The sequence below is a fragment of the Opisthocomus hoazin genome, chromosome 25 (genome assembly GCF_030867145.1).
Source record: "Opisthocomus hoazin isolate bOpiHoa1 chromosome 25, bOpiHoa1.hap1, whole genome shotgun sequence".
NCBI lineage: Eukaryota > Metazoa > Chordata > Aves > Opisthocomiformes > Opisthocomidae > Opisthocomus > Opisthocomus hoazin.
The window spans coordinates 6,451,149-6,469,288 of NC_134438.1; the positions used below are offsets into that span (position 1 = coordinate 6,451,149).

The following is an 18,140-nucleotide window of genomic DNA, read 5'->3' on the forward strand; positions in this document are numbered from 1 at the left end:
GAGGTCTGTACAGCCAAAACGGGTATCTCTTAAGGCAAAGAAGAAAATTAGGGAGTAATGAAAGTGTACGTCCTGGCTAAACCAAACCAAAAGGATTCAGCAGCTACAGAAGGGGTGGAGAGCTGAGAAATACTACACATATTGCTGAGTTCATATACCTTCTCAACAAATCCTTTTCTATAGCTCTGGGGACTGCACACTGAGCACCAAGAAGACACTTCTCTCTTGGCACATGTCGTGTGGGACGGACTTTGGAATGACCAGCTGAACCTGACCGACTGTAACAGGACAGAAGATGCCAACAAAGATATCTATGCTGCAGTCCAAAGGCATTATCTCTACTAACAGTCGTACCTGCCTAGCGCTGAACTATCTAGTGACTATATCAATCAGTCATGGATCTGCAGGTACACCGGATTCAGCACAGGCTGAAAAAATTCCTGAAGACCCTGAGTAAATGTTCAGGGTAACTTCTGCTGAGCTCCTCGCTACTTTACAGACTGTGCTATTAATACCGAGCTCGGTAGGTTTAAGCTAGATATGCTTGCATGAGCTGCAGTCGCACCTCCGGATTGTAGAGTGGATCTGTGCGTTGCCTCCAATGTACAGGAAAGGGTTTGGGATGCGATTGCAGTAATTTGGAGATATTTGTAGTTTTTTCTGTCAACTGCAGGCAGAATACATTGACAAGAGATCTTGAAGAGTCAAACAGCTCTTTGGCAACCAAGCACCTACAATCACAGGGAAAAACTGCAGATCCAAAACAGATCTATATTCACGTACATACTTCTTACATCTGACAAACCCGTGTTACTGCTGGTGAGCCTTGCACTTCCCAGAACACCTCTGCAGAAGGGACCGATTGCCTAAGTCTGTGCTCCCGTGCAGGCTCCATCAGACCGCAGAAGATACTGAACCCCGGTGAATCATAGCTCCGTTACTGTTCAGGCTTTCCTCTGCGCTAACACGAACACAGAGGTACACGCAACCTCTCCAGAAGTTTTCTAGAGCCCATTCAAGAAAACTAACACTTTCCATCCATCAACAAAGCTGTAGGTAGATGCCTGATTACAGAATCACTCTTTACAGGTGGCTGTGCACTTCTGTCCTGCTCAGCGTATCACCAGCAGAAAATCAGGTCTTTTTTTTTTGCAAGTACCTCTATAAATTTTGGGCTAGCAATTAGCATGTCCAGGACTGTGATTATTAACCAAAGCAGTGTTTAAGGGAATATATGACAGGTTGGGAGGCATCCTAATACATATTTAAAGATTTTTTTGTGGGAGTGAAGCATACTCATTCATATTTTGAGCAGGAATAAATAAAGGCCTGTCAGAGGAAAAAAGAAAAAAAAAATCTATTCTGCAGCACTGCAGAGAGGGAATAAATAGCGCCCAAAGACCTCACTGTACTCAGGAAACTTTGTAAATTAACTGTTTAACTTACAGACAATGAGAATTTCCAAGCATAGAGGAGGAAGGGAAAAATTCTCAAAAAAATACTGTCCACTCTCCTGGACGTCACCTCAGATACCACTGGTCCAAGACCTCGCAGTTACTCTGCTTTAGAATAAGCCACACAGGCGCAGATGGGATGTATTGCAAAAGGACTAATCAGAGGTAGTGTCTACAAAATCTTCAAGATGAATTAGAAAGCGAGCCAGGAATTTACTTAACAAAAATATCAGACTTTGAAACTACCTTGCGGTTCTTTTGCTCCCCAAACCCCTGCTCTTCCACATTTGCTACCCTGAAGTATCCCACCCTGGGGATGTTACACTTGGTGTACTCTAAGCGTGAGTACTTAGATGCTCGTATGAGACCCAGACTCACCAAGGCAAGAACCTGCAGGCAGCTGCAATAACACCACAGTCACTGTCAGATCCCATTCGCTTATTTTGTTCTTGTAATTATTTTTCATCTCTCCTCTGTTCTGATGGTAATAACGTTTATAGCAAACACCCCTGTACTCGAGCGGTGGCTTGGGGCACACTGACGCATACGCATCAAAAAGTGCCAGGCTTCAGATGGTATCAGTATACCTCCAGTACATCAAATTACTGGAAAGATCAAAACATACTTTTAAATTTGAATGACTTTGCATACTGTAGAACCAAAAGATGGAACACAAATTTTCCCTGGAGGGAAGATCCAGATGACTGGCTGGTTCGTCCAGGTTCATAAAACAAACTCCCTCAGTTTATGGATTGTACTCTTCTTATCACAATGCTATCTGAACACCTTTCCAAAGCAATTAAAACCAGGCAACTTGTCTGGATTCTCTCACATCATTCTACATTTTTTCTTGCCCACATCCAGGAGCTAAAAAAAGAGATTATTGCATTGTTTGTCATCTCTACATCTACTAAAGAAACTGTGAGAGCTGGGCTGGGTGCGGCTGGCCAGGGACTTGTCTTGTCCCCAGCTGAGTGCCAGCAGCACTGCACAGTCCCACCCTGTCACACACAGGGACTCTGAGCATCTTGCAGCAGGCAGTTTCTTGTAGCTACCAAGAATTACTCACTAAAGTGAATGAATTAAATTTGCATAGACAAATAAGAAATGCATAACCTCAGTGAAAGTGCAGTAAAGGGAGTCTGTGAAAATTTCTTATTCACAAGGATGTTTTCTAGCCTGTAGTGCTTTTTCTGAGAGATTGTATTTAATAAGACTATCTTAGATGAAAATTACAATGATGCCAACTGAAGGAGCTCATCTGATACCAAGAAACTAAGACATCCGAAGTTATTTTCTGTGCTCCCCGAGTCGAATTGTTGCGTTCCTCTTTCTGCTTATGCTAGATTGTTCATGCGACATACTTTTCTGCTTTTTTCCCCCCAATACACAATTTTTTTTTTCAGTTACTTTGAGAGCTAAGCCTTAGGACTGCCAATTGACTATTTTCCAATCAATCAATCCACACTGAGGAACGAGCAGCCCTTAAAAGTGAACTGAAGCAGAGGATGCCTGGTTTAACTGACCCTGCAGACCAGAAGGAATGAGAATATAAGGGGTGTGGAAGGACACCGCAGCCCTGCTGCGAGATAAAGGCAGCCCGGAGCAGGCAGGCGGGCAGGGTGGCTCCAGGGAGAGGGTGCTCAGCGAGAGATAAGCCTGGCGAAGAGAGAGCCGTTGGGGAAACCAGGCGGAGCAGAAGGAAGGGCAGCAGGACCGTTCAATTATGACCCAGCTCCTTGGGATACCCGCTCTGTCAGTGTCGGAAGTGGCCTTGAGTTCCCAGGATGTGTTTGCAGCTAGCAGTAAGGAGGAGACAGCCCTGATCAAAACCCAAGGCATGAAATAAGCAGAGCAAAAAAAAAAAAAAAAAAAAAGGAGGCAGCAGCTGTCCGGAGGCGGAAGCACCCTAGCAGGGAGTTGTGTGTATAGCAAGAGATGGAGCTGCTCTGAACACAGTCCGATTCCGTGATCGACTGGATTCCCACGGCGTCCTGGAGCCGACACAGTCCCAGCAACCTCGCTGTGCTGGATGCTGTCTGACTGCTCAGGGAAAGGGGACACATTCCGGGTTAGATTGGATAAAGTCTTGTTATGCTGAATTTCATAATTTGTGATCATTTTGCTTGGGACTCACTTCCCAGACAATTTTACCTTTTTCTTTACCTTATGCGTAATTAATGTACTAAAACCTGTGCTTGGAAAGACTAATGAGAAGGGAGCAGTGAAACCTCTGCTCTCCCAAGTGGACAAATATAGGAAGAGACAAAAATACCCAAAAAAACCACCAGGTAAAATTCTCCCACTTAAAGTTTCAATGAGAATATATTTATCTTTTGTGTTGAAAACTGTTTGGGGTGCTTCCCCCTACAGCAGAACAAAGTCCAATGCCCACAGCACAGCGTCATCCTCATGCTGGCACACAGAGAAGTCCCACAGGCCAAACCATGGCCATCAGCAAGGCAGCGTAGAGTAAATCCGATCAGTGATCCAGGAGAAGTGAATCCCAGTCACAGCCGCACTGGTCACTACAACGACATCCCGCTTCGCTTCTTTGAGTCCTTCCGTGCAATGGGACTGAAGGACAAGATCTCCTTGTAAATATGTTCTTGAAAAAGAGAACAAAATAACCATGAGTGTGTGATTTCAGAGGACAGAAAGGAAAGTTTGACTGTTCTGTGTGCAGAGAGGAGGTATTCAGTGGAGAGGATATGGCAGGTACAAGCTGGAAGAGACAGACAAAGCAGAGAGGCAGAGAAGGAGTCTGCCTGAAGAGCTGGAGGGATCTGTGCTGAATATATAAAAGCAAGAGCAAGGCGAGGGAGGTGTGCACGATCATCGAGGCATCAGCAGGCAATCGCAGCCTCACTCAGCGAGTGAGGGAGCAGAGAGAGACAGGAAAGTCCTGTGCCAGACAGGGACTTCAAACAAGATAAACTTCTTACTTCTCCACTCGTCTATCGAAAGCTTTTCGTGTTCCAGAGAATCATCGTAGGTCTGTTGCGCTTCTGTCTCCTCCTCAATGTCTCGGAACTGTTCAAAATAGGGGTGAGCCAAAGCCTCCGTCGCTGTAAGGCGCTTTTCCACATCCAGCTGCAACATCTTGTCCAGCAGGTCCACTGCTGTAGGAGAAGAGAGGAACAAGGCTAAGCAAGGTGCAATGGAGAACAGGCATCCTCTGCATGAACCCTGCAAGCGATGGGACTAGTGCTTCCAGTGCTATGGCCCCAGACCTGGAAATGAAAGAGATTCCCCAGCCCGGACAAGGTAGCGTGGAGCTGCTGTCAATGGGGATACAAAATCTGCCCAACAGCAGCCTCAGGGAGCTCTTACAAACAGAACTGGAGGTGTAAATTGTGCAGAAATAACAAATTCATCTTGAATAAGCCTTGCTGCACAGATGGGGCTGCAAGAACACAAAGAGCAAGCCAGTAACTTCAAGGTATTTTTCAGTTTTAATCATTTGCTTTCACTCTGACCCCTGCAAGTCAAAGTAGTCTTAACACGAGTAATCTGTATAAGAAATCTATAAATCCCTGGTAAACAGGAAGGCAGGAAACTCAGATACCAACTAGTCTGTCAGCGTTGTTCCCCCTTGGTTTTAGCATCCTAATGCTTTATTCCTTTCAGCTTTTAGAAGAGTTTTGCTTGCTCTCACCTCTAATCTATCTGGGAAAAGAGCTTCTTGGAGGAGATCAATTTTTACCCTGAAAATTGCACATCTCAGCTGCCTGTTAAGTATCAGTAGGTCCAGGTGTTCAACAAACAGTTATGATCTAAGCTGTACTCTAAAAAAAATTAAAAATAAAATTACTGGAGTGGACTGCGAGGCTTCCTTAGCACTTCATCAAAAGCCCATGATCCCTTAGATGTGGGGCTGGGAAATAATAATAAAAAAAGAAAAGCTGGTTTGTTATCTAAATGCTGCTGATCATAATATCACCTGCTTGGCCACAAGCAACCACCTCAGCCACATTTCATCCCGACTCTCACACCAACTGCACGATTTGCATCCCACAACCTAGACATCCCGTTATATCCAGCACCCGCTCTCTTCTGGCTCATTGCTATGAGAGTCAGAAGTTTATCTCTTCCTTAAATATTGCACGTTACAGGCTGTGGCATTTTAAAATAAAACAAACAAGTAAATGGCCAAGAGCAGCAGAATATTGCCATTCTAATGAAAATAAGGAATAATTTTGCTTTTAATTCATACACAGTTGCCCTGGGGAGGGGCAGGGCACAACCTGCAAGGGAGGAAATAGCAAGAAGTTATGAGAGAGGAGGAAGAAAATCGCAGCTGTGGCGGTCCGCCTGCCTCCTTGCCAGCTATGAAAACTCGTGCGAAATGGGGGAGACGACTTACCCTGCGGATTGGCTTTGGGGAAAAGCACAGACAAATCCTTCTTGGGGATTTTAGGAAGGGACTTGATGTAACTCTTAGCCTGAAAGAGAAAGAAAAGCACAGACGTTTACTGCACATGGACAAGGGCCAGGGGGCTGGGAAGTACAGCTCTGGGGTCTCCTGGCTCAGATGAACAAAGGCAAATGAGCAGCAAATCATCCCAGACATCACATTTCAGTGACCAGTTTGCAAGGAACTATTTTTATCAATTGAGATACAGAAATATTCCTGCTTTAAGAAGGGCCAGACTGGAGAACAGAGGAGGTCAGTGGTTTGCTGGGGCGTCAGGCACCTCACCCCAGAGTCCCTGCAATCCACAGCGGTTCCCACTGCAATGCCAAATCCATCAGATGTGCCACTACCAAAGAGAAACATCCTCCTCGCCAAGATCTTTTGACTGCTGTTGCTCATCTTCTCTGCTGCTGTAGAAGCAGCACCTCTCCCACCTCAAAGACATGGCCAAGTTAACCTCTCCCCACCACACCTCCACCAGGAAGACCTGAATCCACAGTGAACTTTCTTACCGCTTTGTCCTCCAGCTTCTCCACAAAGTCTTCTCCTGGATGCCCTGTGACTTTCAGGATCTGAGTCAGTTGGTCCAGGTCTGGCAGGCTGCGTTAAAGATCACCCGGCTCGGAGCGAGCCCTGGACAGCCCCCAGCACTCAGTCTGTGGGCTGGGTGCCAGAGAGCCCGAGGACCCATGGGAGCTATGAGCAGGCTGCGATACAAACGCAACGGAGCTGCACAAGCAGAGACTCGTCACAGTGACAAAGAGAGCTCTCCTCTTGGGATGCGATTTTCATCAATGGATAGTTTTGCTGGCACAACTCTGCCATGGATTTGGGGGATATGGAAGGGTTTGGGGATGGAGCTGTGGCCACGCGAGGTTAGGATGCTGACGCAGAGCAGACGTGGCCAGCACAGAGGTGTATTTCTAAGAGCAGCTTGGGCCCCTCCTATCTTCCCTCTGTTTTCCTCACCAAAAAGACCCACTGGTCCCTGTGATTATCTCCTGGTAAACCAGACTGACACCTATTTCTCTCAGTAGCCTCATTCATAAAAGCCCTTTTACACACACCAAGAATTATTACTCCCCCCCGGGGAACAGGTTCAGCTTGAAAGGATACAATCTTTTCCTTTAAAGAGCGTTTTCCCAGTCAGCATTTCTGCCATGATACAGCCGATAGACCAGATATCCACTGTTCAGAGAGAAAAAGGGGAAAAAAAAAATTTAAAAGACAGTAGATTTTAGGAAGCAATGATTTCTGGGGCTGTTGTCTGCTTTTTCAGTCTGCACCAGGCACCAATTTAAATTTCACTCCCATTTTCCATCCTCCCCTGTTCTTTCTACACTGCTAAAATCTCTGCTTTCATCATTTCCCGCAGGCACTAGCAGCTCTGGGACTTGCTCTGCTCCCAGGGACACTGATGATAAAGAAGAAAAACATCTGGAGGATTACGTGAGATCTGACCCGGGTGTGACAGCAGGATCCCTGGCTCGTCACGGGACAGTCACACCGCTGAAGCAACCCAGCTCACCTGTCTGGTTGTAATGCATCCAGTTCAGAATGACTTCTGGGGCTCTGTACCAGCGCGTAACCACATAGCCGGTCATTTCAGCATCAGTGTGTCTGGCCAAGCCAAAATCCAAGATCTGCAGTTCACCAAAGGAAGAAAGAGAAAGAAGGGCAGGAAAGAAAAGAGAAATCCTACGGGCAAGTGATAATCTACTTCTAAGAGCAAACAAAGCAGATCCAGTCAGATAATAATGAAGCTCCAACTACACCACAGCCACCGACTGGACAGTTCAATGAACTAACAGGTTTGTCTTAATTCCACGGTGAATTGCAAGCTGGCTGCAAAACCAGTTGTTGTGTGAAGACCCTGCTGAAAGGATCGGTGCTACCTGGAAGGTCGTTTCCTTTCTTGAAGCTTAATTTTCCACTCTATGACCTTTATGTAATTGAGTTGTTCTGTAACCTGGCGGTGAAGGTGTGATCCCAGGCCATCACGACTCACCCCTTCCTATAAAAACACCCTGCAGCTGACAGAGGCGGCCTCTCCCTTAGTACTGGAGATGACCCAGCTTTTACAGGCAACAGAGCCCTTCCCTGTAATATACGGTACAGAAAACGCAGGCTAGACCATTGCACCAGCAAGCTGCAAGCAAACCCTTCAAAGCAACACTGAAAATAACTCTGTCTGGAATCACAACCATCGTGTCAGTGAGAACCAAAGGGTAACCGTGGTTGAATCCAGTTATCCTTCAGGGATCGCTCACCTAACACAAGTATTGCTCAGCAGTATTGAATTTGGTTAGGAAGTCGTTACAAACTGCCATGCCGCAGCAATTACAGCGACAGGATGTTCATTCCAAGTCTTGGGCCCTGACTCAGCAAGTTACATCAGCAGGCGAGTATTTCCCACTGCCTGCAACCGCTGGGCAACGAAGCGCCTTGAATCGAGTCTCGGAAGGCAAGAGGAAACATCATGACACCTGAATGCCGGGATTCCTGCTGGAGGAGCAGTTTCTCCATGATCTGAAAAGCTACGTGCTATGAAGGGGTGCTTTTCCACCTACCTTTAGCTGACAGTCTTCATTCACAGCCAGGTTGCCCGGCTTCAGGTCCTAGAACAGAGAAGAGCAGAATAATAAGGATGTTTCGATTTGCAACACACCAACACAAGCCTCAGGCAAACATCTGCTCGCCTTTGATGGGGTCCCATACACCCCGAGTCCAGTATCAATACAGCAAAGGCGCTGTGCCTCCTATACTGTACAGCTTTAGATTACTATTTTGTTTTTTTCTGAAACAGTTTTAATTCAAAAAGCTTCATAAAATGCTTCACAGCTCATCATAAAACACAACATTTCCTCAAAATGCTGTGCGAATGAGCAAATCCAAGCGCATATAGGGTGTAGGAGGGAAAAGAGGGAGCACACCAGAGAGACCTTGGAGCAGACGAGGCTGTTAGTGAAATGCTTTTTAGGAATTTATTAATTTTACGACCAAGCTGTGTTTCAGACAAAAACAGAGTAACAGCGCATATGAACTTACCCTGTGGATGATTCCAGCTGAATGAATATACTGCAATAAAAAAAGGAGCCACAACGTGAGCACAGGCGGACAAGACTTTCTGTTCTCCAGTGGAGAAACAAGAGGTACAAACCAGAGCTTGCTGAGAACACGGCTCTGCACCGGCTGCAGGTCCCCAGCCCCAGGGCAGCAGTTTGAAAAGAAATCTCGGCATTGAATTTGTGACGGTACTTGCAGTTATGTTGCCACTCTAAAGGAGAGGCATAGAGCAGAAGCGGACGTATGGAGCAATAGTTCCTTACAGCAGGTAAACTAATACCTTTAAACTATCAATGGTGTCAGGATTACAGGTAGGGACATGGTCAGTAGGTGACATGAAAACTGTTGGTTTGGGTGTTAAACTATGTGAAAAAAAAAAATCTCATCATTAAAACGCAAAATTGGAAATCAGATTTGAGTTGCAAAAGCTGACTGCATGGCTTTTACCACACCAATTAAACCTTCCATGTGTCCGTCCCCCCTTTATTGAAACTCTAGATAACAGTGATCTGGGGGAAGGTGGTGTTAAGGTGAACTCCCTCATGCCTTTAAGCCCCTGCTCTGACTCCAGGCGAAGGACATCGCAGAGGGCAGCGTTAAGACACCGTCTCTGCATCTCAGGGTGTGCAGCGATTGCTTTCTGCTCTCTCAAAGCCAGTTACAGCAGCATATTTCTTCCTTATTCGATTGAATAGAAAATCATTCCCTCTGTCTTCTCCCCTGAGAGCCTCTGGTAGGAATTCTTCAGAAGCTCCCATTGCTACCAGCCTCTTCCTTTCTACACAGGGTTTTGCTAAGGATTTGGGCAAGTCAAAGAATGATGCAGCCGCTGTCACAGAAAAAACATCACAAGGTCTATGACTGCCAATCACTTTGATACCCGACTGGCTGATGTGAACAAGCGGTCATTTTGATTGATGTGTGCTGGAACAAGAGTAGTTCAACAACAAATACCGGTTCTCAGGGCATGCTGTAAACCCCCTAAACCTTCCTATACAGTGTTGGAAGGGGATTTTGTTATGGTCAACCCAGAGGTGACGTGTAGGAGACACAGGGAGTCACTAAACCCCTCCAGACCCACCTACCTTCAACCCTTTCAGCATTTGGTAGACCAGGTACTGGATCTTTTCATCACTGAATTCATGTCCCATGATCTTTTGTAAATCTGTCCGCATGTATGGCATCACCAGGTAGCTAAAAGGCAGTAAGACAAGGCCCTGAGTCTAGAAGAAAAACACAGGGAACCAGGCTAGCCTTGTTCTCACTTGGGTGTTTTTTGGCTGTGTGACTTACTGTGACTAAGATGAGTTGTTGTGACAATATTCCTTGCAAACTATCATAGCCCACAGTGATGCTGGGATTTCAACCTGCTCTCAAACTCGCCCTTTCTTCTCCTCTCCAATCAGGTATCTGACATCGAGTAAGAACAAGCACCTCCCAAACTTCAACCGTCCTGAATTAGTTTCCTTTAGACCCCCAGTGATGTTCAGTTCCGGATGGTCTTGCACCATCTGGGAGCTGAAACATCTTGCACAGCTTTAAAGAGTCTTGCAAAACTGCTGCGCTGGCTCCCAAATGGATCTTTGTAATGTTCTCCAGCCCTGCCTCGGAAGACAACACCTAGCTCCCTTCAGCCTCTGGCCTGCCTGCCGAGACTGCTAATTAGTTGACTGCCTTCCAGCAGGAACTGCTCTGAGAGCCTTCAAACACTTTTCCTGCAGGTTGCTAAATACCCAGCCAGCAGCCAAAACCCCAAACCCAGGCACACGCTGCTCGCGCCTAAGGATGGGGATGGGAGAACGACTCGTCCAACCTGACCACCAACGCTGAGGAAAAATGCCAAAAAAAAAAAAAAGAGAACAGCCCGAATCACAATGATAAGAAAGGCAGATCCTTAGAATTCTCAGTTAAATCACCCCAGGGCCTGAGGAACTGTACTTCTCCCGCCTCGTCGCTCAGCGGTCACACAGGCGCTGCCGTAGCATGGATCATGCTACATGTGACACGCCATGGAGGGTAACGCCTCTGCGTTAGGCACGCTGGTCTCTCTGTACTGTGTTCTCCCAGCTGCGAGCACGGCATGGGATCTGTTTATGTAATGCAGGCATTTTCACCATGGGAACTGACTCGTGCTTTTGATTCTCCTAGGTATCTGGGGGTGTCTGGCTTCAGCCTGGCCCCTTTTCAACTCAGCCTGCTGGACTGCACCTCAGCTGATCTCTTATCCCGCTGCTGCGTCACCGGTGTCTCGGGCAATGGCCGAGTCCAGACAGAGCGAACGCAAACTCCAAACTTACAAGTCCTGGAATCCCTGGTATGAGACAGCAGAGGTGAAGACATCAAGCAGCCCAATGACCTGATGGAGAAGAAAAGTCCACATTTAAACCTGGAAAGCATTTGCTGTGCACGTGGGACTCAGGTAGCAGCACACGCACATGGGTGAGCACCGAGAACTCCATCTGAGGAATCCGAGGACTCCTCACTATGCTGCACAGCTGCTTTTCCTCTTACTAATACACGAGAGCACCCATTACACATCTGCTTCAGCCTGGTGCCAGCTGGGTGCAGCAGACAGGGCGCATTTAAACCCCACGACTGCCTGCATGTGCCAAGTGTTGGGACCTCTCAGTTAAAATAAAGGTGATGCTGCCAGTAAGGACTTGCTCCCAGGTGGCAAGAAAATCCCCCTTGTTTCATCAGGAACGGAGAAAAATGAGTACTTACATTCTCGTGTTGCATGTGCTTCAACAGCATGAGCTCTCTGTACGCTCTCTTGGCAAAGATCTCCGACTGGAAGGGGCGGCAGAGCTTCTTGATAGCCACTTTCTCCCCCGTCTTCTTGTCTATGGCTGAACTGCAGCAGACAAATAAGACCCAGTGCTGATATTGGCAGTATATTTCAAGAAATTTTGCTAACAAAGGTTTTCTCCTAGAGAAGAGCTAGTTCTGGAGCTCGCAGAACAGCAAGGAAAGGCCCCTTGAGAAACCCAGTGGAGCTCTGCCCACACAGATGTTACCCTGTGTGACTTTGGGCACCAGACCACAGCCCGTGCTCTTTGGAGGACGAGGTGGGACACCAAGGAAAGTATTAGTGGCTCGCCTTTATTCCCCGTAACCTGCAGAAACGAGCTGGAGCTAACAGAGCTGAGAGCAGAGGGAAACACAAATGGTTAAAGGTCGGGATTAGTTCTAACTCGGCCTTCTCCTTCCCTAACGCATGGAGATAAGGGAATCAAGCAATTTCTGCTTTGCCATCTGCTCGGAGGTTGTTCGCTTTAAGGTTAACATCAACAGCCTTTGCTGTATTCTGGAGCAAAGACAGTGGACCTCACGCACTGGAAATACAGGCTGCTGGAATTCATTCTCCTGCATTCAGGGTCTTTGACGCTATACGTACGCTTCCGTGTAAAAGCAGGTCTGGCTGGAAAGGAGAGTCTTTTACAGAGCTAATGAAAGTACGGTACAGGAGCCGTCGCAGGAGACACGACGTGTTCTTCCCTCTGGTCACATTTGCTGTCTGCGACTGGCCAGGGCGATCCCACGACACTTTCTCTGCTTCCGGAGGCTCTTTGATCAGATCGCAAAGCAGGGCCCCGGTTTCCCAGGACAGGAAGCGGGGAGGGAGTTCCTCAGGCAGAGACAGCTGAAACTCGGGATTCTCTGTGGTGTTTCCCCGTGGGATGTCAGTGTACCCCCCGACACATTGGTGCCTCAGCCCTTCCTTGACCCCTCCAAGAGGCAAACGGATTTTAAATGGTGCTGGGGGTTTCCAGAGCAGTTCCTGCCGCTTTGTAAATCCCTATCTCATCTCCCGAGGAAACAGAAGGGCTATAAATCAGCACGTTCAGTCCCACAGCTTTCAGCTGCACAGGGTAACCAAGCCCACGTGAAGGCCGGCATTAGCACTTTGCACGCGTCCTCCAGCCTTGCACAGACGCTTCTCCCCTGCTTCCTTCTCCGAAGGGCTGCGTGATTCACCCTGCCATGGTCCCCAACTGCCAGGCTGCAGCCACCGCTCCTTCCCCCAGGCTCTCGGAGGACCCGAGATGGGGAGGGGCAGGTACCGTAAAGCTGTAAAGCGATGTTACAGTGACCTCCAGGACCGTCACTCAGAGGCAAGACTTCATAAACTGAATAAACAGGGAAATGCCAGCTGTGATAACACAATCAAATAGTGCATTTTGCTGGGTTAGGGCTGATTACAGTAAGAGAGGGGCAAGTATCGGGCTCTGCGTGGCTTTCCCTTCAGGTCAGTGCTGAGGAGGGGCTGGGTATCAGCTCCTTGCAGCAAACCTTGGAGGTCTCTTGCAGAGGTTTCTCCAATTGTCAGCCACAAGCGATGAGCTGCGGTGTGTGCTCTGGCAGTCTGGGCTACCAACAGCTCTCACCAACCTCCCCAATACCATCGGGCAGTCTCCCTGCCCTTGGCCACTGAGGTCCTTTCCAATTGCTTTAAGTTGTGCATGATGAGAGCAAAAAGCATCCCATTGGAGCTTTGGTGTGATGGCGATTTTGTCAACGCATTCAGCTGGGAAAAGCAAAGAGAGCGCTGGCACAGCTCCGTGAGGCAGCTTCAGCGCTGAAGATGGCATGAGGGATCTCAGGAGGACAGGGAAGAGCTGTCTCAGCTTCAGGACCTCAGCGGGTGTTGGCAGAGGGGACCGCACAGGGTGAAGTTTTCCGAGAAGCCAGGGAAATGAGAGGAAGGGACTCGGACCAGAGAAAGAGCTTCTGCAGAACCCATGGCAGATTTCCTAATCCAAGGGTGCGTGTTCTTACCTGCCTTCCCAGCTGCTGGCCTGCCGCGCGTCTGACCCCACCACTCAACGGGTGAGTTGGGTGACGGAGCTCCAGCCTGCCCAGCGCAGCCAGCACTACTTTCACCCTAAGACACAGCTAAGGGTTAACTCAGCTGACGAAGCCGGGAGAGCCCACCACAGGTTTAACAAACGGCTGAAGTTCAGGATGACACCGGGCAGGCAGAGCTGTGTCCCTGCGGCGGCTGGCAGAGATCAGCAAGCCCAGCGTTGGAGGGGTCAGAAGACTCTTTTTCCACACTGACATTCCAGCTGGAAGCCAAATCACTACAGGGTTTGGCAGAATTCATGAGGGAAGAAGCACATCTTTGCTGTTTTGCCTGAATTAGTTTCTCAGCTGCTCGAGGAGGTGTAAAAGCCAGCAGCTCTGAATAATGCCGCGATAGGGAAGCCTCCCAGCAATTCCCAGCAGAGGACAGCAAATCCTAGCTCCACACGCTTCCACCTCTGCTTTGTACAGGAATCGGCAGCAAACCCTCCCTGCCGAGCCCTGTCCCTGCGATACCACCGATACCAGCGTCATCCGGGGCCCCCGGCTGCTTTAACGCCCATCCCTCCGCTCCGGGGACCTCCAGAGCGGCCGGGACTTTCCCTGGGACCAGTGAAAGATTTGTCTTGGTGGTGTTTGTTTTTTTGTGGTGGGCAAGGACACTTTGGAAGGATTTCTCTCTTCCCTTTTTTGTCCTGTCTGTATTTTCTTTTACTCTTCCTCCTTTCCTTCATGACAAAAAAACATAAAACACCAAATATAGAAAGAGTCAGGTGTAGTCTTGCCTGATTTTGCAGAATTCATTTAAGCATCTGCTTAACTGCAGCTGGACAGCAAAACGGGAAGAGGAAACACTGGGTGCCTCTCTGTAACCAGGCAGCTGGGGCCAAGGACAGAACCTGGGCCCCAGGGTTTCGGGATTCGTGCCGCGGCAGCCGGCAGACTTTGCCCAACACCTACAAATGGGGACACACCTTTTTTTTTTTTTTTCTTTCTTCCTAGCTCAGCGTGTTATGAAAGCAGGGCTCCGTCCAGGTCCTATCAACGGGCTGCTTCGTATTTAACCTTATGAAAAGTCACCCATCTCCTCAGGTTCGCCAGTCTAAACCAAGCCAGACCTGACTTCTGCTTGCTCTCACAGCAGGCACCTGCGCCCAGCTGATTCATGACCAGCAGCTCCTGCTGCCCTCTCGTAGCCTGAGGTTTATCATCAGCCAGGAAGGAAATCCCAGTCTGTTACTGATCCTGGCTCACAATAATTTCTATCTATTTTATGATTTCAAGCTGCAAGCAGTATCAAGGCGGGGATCGTGTTGTCCAGCTCCTTCCCCATGCAGCCCAGCATCAGCTGCCCTGGACGAAGCAGCAAGGACATGCTGCAGCCACCACCTTCATTAGCATCTGCTAATTGCTTTCAGACACCCAGGTATTTCCCCACCACCCCCCTTTGCTGCCAGACAGAATCCTCCCTCCATGCAAGCTAGAGACCAAGGCAGCTCGGCAGCTGCCTGACCCCAGGGCCGAGGTGACAGCCCAGGCTGCATCCCTGCTCCTCGAGCCCCTGCCTAGGGACGCCTGCCAAGGCAAGCTCAGGTGGGAGACCTCCCCCTCTCTGCCCACCCAGGGCGACCGCAGGAGGAAACATCTCAGTTTCTTCAAGTGACCAAGTGTCCAACCCACTGCCCGTGCCGGAGCAGGAGGCAAACCGCCTTCATCACACATGCAAATGGCCTTTCCTAATGGACGGGTGCCCACAAGCACCTCCTCATCTCCCCCCGGCGTGATACTTCGAACACCCCCAGCTCACCCCTTCCTGCTGCAGGCAGGACCCCACTCACCACACCGAGCCGTAGGCCCCGGAGCCCACCGGGTGGAGGGATGTGTATCTCCTGGGCAGCTCCCAGAGGGTTTTGTTCACCTCCTGTCTGTAAAAGCCTCTTCTCCTCGCGATGTTCATCGCCCGGCGGGTGCGGGACTGCCACCCCCCCAGAGTACTGGAGTACGGGAGGGCTTCTGGGGTGAGACAGGGACAGCGCAGCCTCCTGCGCTGGTGGAATAGGCTCTAGTGAGTCTCCTGCTCCGTTTTCAGCTGTTGCGAGCGTGAAGGGACATGTCTTTGGGCCCTCCTCCCTCCGCCTCCACATTGGAGGTGAGGCATCAGGTTTCCCGACACGCCTCGGTCGTGCCCAGGTGCCTCTGGACGCTGCTGCTGCAGGAGCCGAGCACCCAGCCCCGCGTCACCTGCAGCTCCTGCTGCCACCGGCCACCAGCCGAGCAATGTCCTCGTGGGGCGCGGAGGGGGCCTCGTGAAATCCCTGCTCTGAACCAGCGGATGAGTAAGGACTTGCCGAGCCGGGGAATCTGGAGGACAAGCCACAGCGCCTCGTCAGACAAGCAGGGACATTCTTCTTCCAGCCGATGGAGGACAGCTCCGGGCTCGTGATGGAGGACGCCAGGGTGCTACATCCACAGGAGAGCAAGGAAGCGATGGTGATTTTCTCGCGGGCTTGGTTTCCCAGCGGGGCGGGGATGTGGTGAGAGCAGGCTGAGGTTCTCCGCCTTCGTCCAGGCGACCGCAGTGAGGAGGTTCAGTCAGGAGCAGCTGCGACATGGGACCGTCCTGAGAGCTGTTCGTGCCCCGGGCTTTGCTGGGTCGGTTCCATCTCCCGCAGCAGGTCTGACCCCTTCTCGGGTCATCTGCACAGCGCAAAGCCCCAGTTCGCTGCTGTGCCCAGCGGTACCGCGCCGGAGCAGCAGAGCCAGCGCGCGAAGGCCTGTTCCTGGTGAGCAGAACGCCTGGACATTCTGCTCCAGCCCCAGGAGTGGCGGTGGGGCTCCCGCGCAGGAGGTAGGTGCATCCCGCCAGCTTCCCAAGGGAAGTGACTAAGCTGCGCCTTACCGAGCCAGCCCCGCTGCTCCCCGTGCTCTGCCCACCAGCCCCAACCCTGCCCCTAGCCCCATGTGGAAGGCGGCCCTGCTCTGAGCACGTCTGCGTTACCTGGAAAATGGGAATGAGGGGAAAAACACCGTCGGGGTTTTAGGGAAGACTCCTTTTACCTCCTCGCAGGCAACTGCTGCAATACTGGTCAGTGTTGGCCCTTAAACTCTGCTCTTTTATAAAACACCAACTAGGGACAAGGCGCTACAGCAATTTTTTAGCCTCACTTAAGCATCTTTGAGTAACTAAACCCTGGCTATGGCAACAGCACAGGCAGGAAATAAACTGATGAGTGGCTCAGTTCTAAAAATACACCTGTGAGCAAGAGGTGTTGCAGCAAAAACTCCGGGTACATAAGCAAACCTGTAACTCATCGGTCATTCTGTGAACACAACTCTTGCTCAACTACGCGTGCACACACAGGTAATCAGCGCACAATTAAGGAGTTCCAAATATCTAGGGCATGTCTTGGCTGTAGAAAGACAAATTAATTCAAGTGAACAATTCAAATCAAATAGGAAATTAAGTAATTTGATTTTCTAGGTGTATTTTTTTTTCCCCAATTCAATTCTCACTGATTTTAGTATTTTTTTCGCTAACCAGGATACGTTATAACTGAACACGTTCTGGAATTGTCTATCTTGGGTTTTGGAGATTTTTTCCTCCCAGAAAACAGTAAGTGCCAGGTCCTGTTTAGGCTTTTTCCCCCCCTCCTCAGCCTGTGCCAAGGCAAGCAGAAGGTGAAGGCGAGCAGGAAGGCAGCTTCCACACAGCTGAGAGAAGACCCCCAGCTCTGCTCTGCACTCGCTCACAGCGGCCGCGGTGCAGCGCTGCGGCAGGGCAGCACACACGGCGTGTGTCAGCTGCCCGCCTGGCACCAGCACCAGCCACCGTGGTTCATCAAGGCCCGGGAATTTCGGCTGTCGAGGCTTTTGTCAGCGTGCAGAGCGCAGCTCCGGTCAGTCGCTCCGCCGAGGGAACGGCACTGACACAACAGAAACCGGAGTCTCCACTGCGGAGAGCCACGACGCTCCTGCTCCCGTCAGCGCCCTTCCACCACTAACTAGGTGGCAGCTGAGGAGGGGAAAACATCCCTCTTAAACAGCAAGCGAACACAAACCAGTACTACTGGGGAAGGCTCTCAGGCCTGGGCAAGTGGCAGAACGCCGGGCTACTATGTTGAGTAAGTGCTTCCCTATACTAAACAGAAAATAAAAGTATTTTTTTTTCTGTGGCCAATACTGACAGTGACTCTCTAAGCTAGTTTTGCAGCAGAGGAATTCACTTGGGACAAATATGGACACAGGCCCGGTGTCAGCAGGCAGAGCCAGTCAACACGTCATGGGGCCCTGGCCCCCCGCCCCAACCATCACACGCAGGATCCCGCACGCACGAGGGAGAGGTTCGCGACAAAAACCAACCCTTCAGTGCAAGAGGTTTGTCAGTACCATCAGAGCAG

The 18,140-nt window shown here is 49.7% G+C and overlaps 1 protein-coding gene across 1 annotated transcript; it reads right to left on the reverse strand.

Moving 5' to 3' along the window:
- Positions 1-3,850: 3,850 nt before the first annotated feature.
- MAPK13 (mitogen-activated protein kinase 13) lies at positions 3,851-15,700 on the reverse strand. The gene is made up of 12 exons (XM_009942132.2): positions 15,582-15,700; positions 11,662-11,791; positions 11,235-11,293; positions 10,023-10,131; positions 8,920-8,949; positions 8,442-8,489; positions 7,400-7,514; positions 6,988-7,059; positions 6,384-6,463; positions 5,821-5,899; positions 4,400-4,576; positions 3,851-4,062 (listed from the first exon to the last, which is right to left on the reverse strand). Exons 1-12 carry the CDS (start codon positions 15,698-15,700, stop codon positions 3,983-3,985), a joined length of 1,098 nt encoding a protein of 365 aa, XP_009940434.1. The 3' UTR covers positions 3,851-3,982.
- Between the last annotated feature and the right edge of the window lie 2,440 nt (positions 15,701-18,140).